The 8604-nt window shown below is 40.0% G+C and overlaps 1 protein-coding gene across 1 annotated transcript in view; it reads right to left on the bottom strand.

Moving 5' to 3' along the window:
* The window catches only part of tspan4a (tetraspanin 4a), a 192978-nt gene that overhangs the window by 184144 nt on the left and 230 nt on the right, over positions 1-8604 (bottom strand). The window contains exon 2 of the mRNA XM_030079938.1: positions 7215-7368. Within this exon, the coding sequence (XP_029935798.1) occupies positions 7215-7230 (16 nt within the window). The 5' untranslated portion in view covers positions 7231-7368. The remainder of the gene's footprint in view (positions 1-7214; positions 7369-8604) is intronic.

An 8604-nucleotide genomic window follows, 5' to 3' on the forward strand; every position in this document is an offset into this window, starting at 1 on the left:
GATTGAGGCTGAATGCGTGACTGTCACGGCCAATGCGTGAGAGTTGGCAACCCTGCAACCCTACTGCCTGCATTGTGCCGACTGTGCAGTTTGCTGGAGGAGGGATAACGCTATGGGCTGGTGTTTCTGGGCTCGGCCTCGACACCTCAGTTCCACTGAAGGGAAATCTTAATAGTCTTAAGGTTTATTTTTTCACTTTGATAGAGCCAGGCTAAGGGTTCCCATAGACTTCAAGCCTTTATGCTAAGCTATCATGAAACCCTACCCATAGAAACTGAATCACCGGACATGCAGAGGTGAAAATGGTATCAAACATCTTGTCTCAGTCTGAGTAAGTCAGAAAAGGGGTACTTTGCCCAAAACATTTTTTCCCCATTAACAAATGATTAGTTACCTTATGAAATTTGATTAAAACTGCCCGTTAACTACTGATTTACTAGCAGTTAGTTCCTCATTCATTTGTTCCTGGGTATCCACTCACAATTTGTGTACCGTATTGTTAAGTGTTGATGTTGAGAGCGTATTTCTGACCACGGCAAAGTCTTAAGTCAAAGTTTTCGTCCAGTTTTTTTATCATTAGCGTAACTGAACTAACAAAGCAAACTATTCTGCCATGACTGTTCCAAGAAAAACAAACTAACGGTGCCCTCTCCAGGAACATTTGTTTTCATGGTAAATCAGTGGCTGTAATTTGCATTCTTTTCACCGTGCCCGCTGGTGACAGGGCAAGCTGTATCGTGTGAGGCTGGGCGAGAGAAATTTAAAGAATACATGGGCATGTCTGTGATACTCTAACAGCCGTACTGGAGTCTTTTTGTCATATTTTGTGGTGGAAATTAGACTTTACTGGAGATGACTTCAGCACAGGGAAAACGAGGGAGCTATTTGAAGTCACACAAGCAATAACAATTCAGAAGAAAGACATTAGTATTGAAGAAAGTCACAAGGAGACAGCTTTGAGACCCAGTTGGTGTTTGCACTTGTCTGGCATCTGACAGTGTGTCATATATTATTAATATGTCAGCTGTCAGACATTGTCATTTCAGAGCAGTGCCGTTAACAGACGGAGGGGTGGGGCGGGTGGGGGCAACATTTTTGCTGTTAAAGAGAATTTCTTTCTTTTTTTTTTTCTATTTTTTTTTTTTCACTTTCACACCAGGGCTTCCATTCAAACAGTAAACAAGACCATTTTCGCCAAACTTGATTGTCATTTCAATAACATTGATCCCAAATTGTTTTTTGCTTAGACACAAACTGCAGACACAGCCGACAGGTTGGAGGAAAAAAAAAAGGATGAAAGCGTTTATCATTAGCTGTGATGGGAGACTGGTAATGGATTGCTGAATCTAGATATTTACATCTGATGTGATGCTGCAGTCATAAAACAACGGCATCCTGGGTTTGAATATTTCACTCAGTTTAAGTGTGATGTAACTTTAATGAAGCTGCAACCAGCAGAGACACAACATGGGTGTGATCTTGTCCTACAGTATAGAAAAAAATATTTGTTTTTTGTAACGAGTTGAAGGGAAGTGGGAAAAAGTGATGAAGATTCATTAATGGAGGGCTGGTGGGAGGTCCTGTCCGAGGCGGCGGTGAGGGGAAGAAGCCTGAAGCTGAGCTGGTCAGCTGAGGGCAGGCGGTGTGAACAGAAAAAGAAACACATTGAATCAGACATTTTCACTTCTGATTTGAGCCACTTTGGCCGTGTTCAGACTGCAGGCGAATCAGATTTGTTTCTCAAATTTCAGATTGTCCACACTGCTGTTAGCAAGGGATCAGATTTGTGTGGTCCAGACGTCACCGACCTACAGTGCATTCAGAAAGTATTCACATCCCCTTCACTTCTTTCACTGTCTTTTACAAACATTTCTACAATACTGCTTTCACTTTGTCATTATGGGGTACTGAGTGTAGATTAATGAGAGAAAAAATGAATTTAAACGATTGGAGCATCAGGCTGCAACATGACAAAAGTGAAAAAAAGTGAAGTGGGTCTGAATACTTTCTGAATGCACTGTGTCTGTAGGGGTTGCTACGGTAACGACGCAGCCATCAGTAACTACGAATGCTGGTAAAACATGAGAAATGTCCAGGAGCCTCTCCACAAAGTGCCAGCAGACGGTTTATTTCAGCGTCTCCGTGTCGCTCCGATGCTCCTCCCTCACTCTGGATTCGACGGCGTCGCTGTGTGTCCCGTTGCAAGAGACGCAAAACACAGTTTGAGAACTGATTTGAGCGTCCAGAGTGTCCAGACTGAGATGCATCTGTACAAATCCAATTGGAATCGCATTTCAAACCACTTTGTAACCCCTGGTTACTAGAGGCATTAAATGCAATAAACATTAAATAAATATTAAATTAATACAAAATATATATATTTAGGCTATGGGTTAAATTAATAAGTAATAATTAATTTGAGAACTAAAAATATTAGAACAGTAACCACGACAACTGTCCCCTAAAAAAAAAAAAAAAACCAAAAGCCTGTGTGCACCTTGAGAGACACTGAGACAGACAGAGACAGAGACCAACCGAGGGAATCAAAATTAAAAAAAAAAGAAAAACATCCTGAAAAGAAAGAAAGAGAGAGAGAGAGAAAAGAAGAATAACACCCCTGGAACAGTTACAATACTGCTGTTACAATTCAAAGTAAACCTGGTGAGTGGAAACAAATAAGTAACCTAACTGTCAAAAGCCATTAGCCGTAGCAGCTGCTCCTACCAACAGTTAGCATTGTTTTTAGCTGGCTTCATGCAGTTTTCGGTGTGTTTTTATGTTTACATTTGAGCCGTTTTAAAATACTAGCAGCTGTTAGCAACAGTTAGCATTGGTGACCATTCCTGGCCGTTTGTATTGGTGTTAACTGAAATAGAATTTAGAATTGTTTTTAGCTGGTTTGTGTGGGTTTAAAAATAATTTAAAAAATGTTTTAACTGACAATATGAATGACTATTGTAATAGTATAGTGTATATGTATGTATTTTTTTTCTTTTTCTGTCTTGTTTATTTAAATACTAATAATATAAATAATATTGACGTATAAGATAATTTAGAGAATGACGATTGTAATAGTATAGTGTATATATATATGTATATATTTTTTCTTTTTCTGTCTTGTTTATTTAAATACTAATAATATAAATAATATTAATCCTATGATAATAAGAGAATTTAGAGAATTTAGAAACAGCATTTGGCATGTTGGTGATTATTTGTACCGGCTGTGTACTTTCAATGTTGTTGTATGTCAGTTTGATAGGAAGAAATCAGAAACAAGAAAAAAGAAGTTGAGAAAAATAAATTGCATTAATTATTTACTTTTAAAATAACAGTGATCTCTTGTTTGTTTATTTTTTATTTTTTTACTCGCACCCATTTCTCCTGAGCGAACTAAGTCTTCTGATAAATTGGTCCACATTTAGATTATAATTTTATTTACTTTATTTTAATAACTGGTCCTATTATACCAACCGGTTGTTACAACTTCCAAATGTGGTTTGGCTCTGATTTGCAAAACTGTGTGTTTTTTTCTGTTCAGACTTTCTAAAATCAATCTGGATACAATCTGGATATGACAAAAAAAAAAACAAAAACAAAAAAAACCAGATTGGGCTGTCAGTGTGAACAAGGCCTTTCATATGTGCTCCTGAATCAGATGAACGCTCACATCAGGATCCATGTGGTTTTTCTCCAACTAAACACACTCACGTCCCAGTCAGAGCGTCGTTACTCACTGAATGTCAGCAGCGGTGGACAAAACAAAACATGGAGGATCACAGCAACGACGACAAGGAGACGTTTAGGAGATTTATGAGAGGAAAATTCAAACCAAGCCCTTTTTGCCTGAACAGCTGATTGACTGCCAGCAAACAACTCAAGAGATGAATGCCAGCACCACAGTTCAACTCATTGTGATGATGGACTGTTGGGTCAATGACATTTTTTTGTATTAGCATGTGTGCTCGTAAATGTGAGCAGAGATCCATTCACACTGATGTCAGATACGGCTCACATGCAAAGATGAATGTGAACATTCAACCAAAATCAGATAAAAAAAAAAAAAAAAAAAACAGGCATGCTACCTTAGACCAGTGATTGTCAAACTTTTTTCAATAATCCTCCTTTGAAATATTTTTTCAGCCAAGTACCCCTGACCAGTGCAAAATAATAAAAAAAAAATAAAAATAAAAACAAATAAAAATTATATATGCAGAGGGTCATTCCAGCTCCATCAGTGTTAAACAACAACCTGATACTGAGCAGATTCTCTTGTTTCTGTTTCTGCTTTTTCTTCTCTTCTTCCTCTTTGTTTCCAGCTGTATCGCTGCTACGCTTCAACCACTGATCCATTTTCTGGATTTTTTTCGGTCATAGTGAACAAACATCCTCACTCAACGACCACGGCAGCAGATTTAAACCACACACACACACACACACACACACACACACAAACATCTGACGCCTTCGGGAATATAAAATGTGGTTCAAACTTACATTTCCGTTTGTTATTGAACTTATTATAGCATAGGCTAATTATTTTAGGGAATATGCATGACTGATAATTTTTTAAATAACGTTTTTTTTAAAACCTCACATCCCCCCTGCAGTATTCCAACGTACCACTAGAGGTACGCCTAACCCCCATCTGAAAACCACTGGCTTACACCATCAACCCATTAAAATGTCAGGCAGCCACTCAGTCAACTTGACTTCTCTTGCTGCTCACTGGTATTTAAGTGTTTTATATTGTGAGGATCCTTAATCCATAACTTCATGCTTTTTATAAGAATTCTAAGCCTCTTAATTCTGCGTCATTGTTCGTTATTGTCTAATTTTTTCATGTTTTTATGCAAACTCTTGTAGTGATGCAGTGTCTTTTATCTGTATTCAAATAGTCTGAAGCTGGTTATTATAATAAAAGGTTCATTATAATGTTTAAATGCATAAATGCAGCACAGGGAGGTCGACAGTGCCCCTGTAATCCTTAATGAATACCCTGTCGCCTGTTTGCGTCTGAAATTTGCCGAGGCGATGTCAGTCAAAGGCATGAGCGGCGTTTTTAATTTACTCCACTTGTTCAACCTTTCTTCTTTTTCTTTTTTTTTCTGCCTTGGAGAGAGCCTGATTAATGCTCCCCACCCCTCCCCCGACTCCCACTAAGATAACTGACTGACATTCACATGAGAAAACACAGGTTTCATTGTGAATTTCAGGGAAATCAGTCATGCCTGAATTTCCAACCTTTCCAACCTGCCAAATGAACCGATCTGAATCTATACATTAAAAAGAGAGAGAGCATGAAATAATGCAGCTTTGTAACTAATACAGCAGTGTCTTACTGCCTCTGCAGGATCCTACATTTACAGCTTATCAACACCACACATTATCCTCCCTCTCTCCCTGCCTCCCAAAGACCTGCTAACAGTGTGATTAATAGAATATAACTTTATTATCCACATGGGAAAATGTATTTAGCAGCAGGTGACATATGCACATAAAGTTAAATACATGAGGAGCCTGATAAAAAAAAAAGTTTATTTCAGTCAAGTTTCTCATTTTCTGAGTTAAGGAGAGTAATTGCATTTGGCACAAAAGACTTAATGTGATTTTTTTTTTTTTTTTTTTTTTTTGCGACTCTACTGAAAGCTTTTCAAGCTGTGACAAAAGGGGAGGAGATTCATCTTGTGCAATGTTTTTTGCCCCGCACCTCTCCCAAGATACAGAACAAAGTTAAGTGCTGGATTTATGTTAGTGTTACCACGGGGGGTTTCGGATGTGCAGCTCAACACAGGCATAATGCAAGTCTCAGTGCTGGGGAGATCTTAATTAGTAACATCATCCTGCACTAGTGGGTGTAAATTAGAATTTCAACCAAGAAAACCCTCACACATCTTTAAACATCCGCTCTCATCCTCTAGCCCTTCAAATAAAATTGCGTTTTTCTCCAACATTGATGTCCTTTTGGTTTGCACTTGTGAATGATCCTTCCCTGCGCCATGACCCACCCAGAAATCCTGTTTCAACAGGAAATACATCAAATCGAGAAAGTAAGAGTCCATTTCATGAGGTCTTGAAGCTCTTCTGCTTGTAAGTTCTCCCACTGACAAATAGTCCTGTCCATTTCTGATTTTTTGGCTAAAAGTTGTCCATCCCGTCCTATTGTATGTGACATATATGGAGACAAAAATGTTCTTTGTTCTATCTAAGCTATTTAAGGGGACATTTAAGGGAAGAGTTAAAGGGGTTGAAGTGATTAAGATACATTAAAAACATCATGCTTTCACAACTTCACAGCCTGAGTTATTGGAAAAAGAAGAACATGGCCACTAAGCTGAAGCATTAAGATTTCCCTTCAGTGGAACTGAGGGGCCGAGCCCAGAAACACCAGCCCACAGCGTTATCCTTCCTCCAGCAAACTGCACAGTCGGCACAATGCGCTCAGGCAGGGAACGTTCTCCTGGCGTTCCCCAAACCCAGACTCGTCCATGAAGCTCCCAGCGCTCAGTTTCTGTGCTGATGTTGATGCCAGAGGAGGTTTGGAGCTCTGCAGGTACTGAGGCAGCAGAGCGTCGGACACTTTTACGCACTATGAGCCTCGGCGCTCGGCGACCCCGCTCTGTAACTTTACGTGGTGCTGCCCCCTGGTGGCCGAGTCGCTGTGGTTCCTAAACGCTTCCACTTTGCAATAATCCCACTTCCAGCTGATGGTGGAATATCTAGGAGGGAAGAAACTTCAGCAGCTGACTTGTTGCAGCGGTGGCTTCCTGTTCCATCACTATTACAGCAGCATGCTGGAACTGAGTGAGCTCTTTAGAACCAGACGTTCTTTCACTAATGTTTATAAAGGCAGACTGCATGGCTAGTTGCTCGATTTTATACACCTGTGGCAATGGGACTGAATGAACCAGCTGAATTCAGAGATTAAGAGCTGTGGCCCAATACTGTTGTCCTTATAGTGTATAGAAATAAATTATGTTGTAGTGTCAATCAAATACAATACTATTTAATACTAACAATATTTTAAAATTATAAACAGAAACAGTCAGGAGACATTTTGTGTAAACCAAAACTGAGAACATACAGTCTGATTATTCAGCAGTCAGAGCTTTATGTCACCCTCAACCTGAAGAGTGCACCGAGGTGTGTGTGTGTGTGTGTGTGTGTGTGTGTGTGTGTGTGTGTCTGTGCCCAGCTAAGATGTGGTGTCTTGCCTCTGGATGCTTCCATTCAACTCCAAAGGAGGCCAGAAAGTTTGACATGTGCACTTCTTGGTGTTACATCATCATCTTGGTTACAGGCTCTTCTTTAAAATGTCTGCACAATACTGATGTGTTTTCTGTGACTGATGATTGCAGACTTCAGCTCCTGTTTACAGACAAGGATACAAGGATACAAGGAAGTTTATTGGTCATTATACAACAGGTTGAATAATTAAAGTGTGGTTCCCTCTTGATTGATTCATTGATTGTATAGAAAATAAAAAAAAATATTTTCTAATAATTTTATTAAACGTGGAGGAGTGCAGATGGTGCATTTAGTAGTCTCACAGCCTGAGGGAAGAAACTGCTCTGTAGTCTGGTGGTACGGCAGCGGATACTTCTGTATCTTTTGCCTGACGGCAGCAGGGTGAACAGGCTGTGGCTGAGGTGGCTGTTGTCTTTTAGTAGGGTTTCATCTCAGTTTGAGGTAAATGCTTATCAACATGAGGACGCTTTATGTTTAGAAGTGTTAAAGGTGCAGTCCGTGCCTCATATGACAAGCAGACTTGTGTTGGACTGGTTTGGCCACTGCATGGCACATATGGAGGTGGATTTGCTCTTTCGCCCCCATGTTGCTGCTCTTGTCTGTTATGTTTTCTAGTGTCTGGTGGCCCACGCGTTCTGGTGCATGACCCTTGGAAAAATAAATTACTTACTCACTACTTCTTGTGTGTAAAGTCACATACACTACTCACAAAAAGTTAGGGATATTTGGCTTTCGGGTGAAATTTCAGGATGAACCTAAAATGCATTATAACCTTTACAGGTGAACTTAATGTGACCTTCTGTGAACTTTTGAATGCATATGTCCAACTGTTCAATGTTTCAGTACTTTTTGCACAAGTTGCTGTTCTCTAACAAGGAGTTTAACGGCAAAATTCACATCAGGTGTTTGATGCTCCAGCTCATCGAGGTCGTATCATTAGGGAACGGCTGCTGGAGACTGGGGTACCTCAAATGGAGTGGCCTGCACTTTCTCCAGACCTGAATCCCATAGAAAACCTATGGGATCAGCTGAGTCGCCGTGTAGAGGCTCGGAGCTCTGTACCCCAGAACCTCAATGTCCTGAGGGCCGCCCTTCAAGAAGAGTGGGATGCCATGCCTCAGCAGACAATAAGTCGACTTGTGAACAGCATGAGACGTCGTTGTCAAGCTGTAATTGATGCTCAAGGGCACATGACAAGTTATTGACACTGACATTTTTTGTTGTGGTATATCCACCACTGTTGTTGGCTTTTGTTTCAAGAAATTGTTTGAGATGAGGAAATCACCAGTGTATGCTTCTACTTAAATGCCCTACTTTCATGATATGACATCACTGTAGCGTGAACTTTTTACATTT

This window comes from Myripristis murdjan, chromosome 3 (genome assembly GCF_902150065.1).
Source record: "Myripristis murdjan chromosome 3, fMyrMur1.1, whole genome shotgun sequence".
Classification (NCBI taxonomy): Eukaryota; Metazoa; Chordata; class Actinopteri; order Holocentriformes; family Holocentridae; genus Myripristis; species Myripristis murdjan.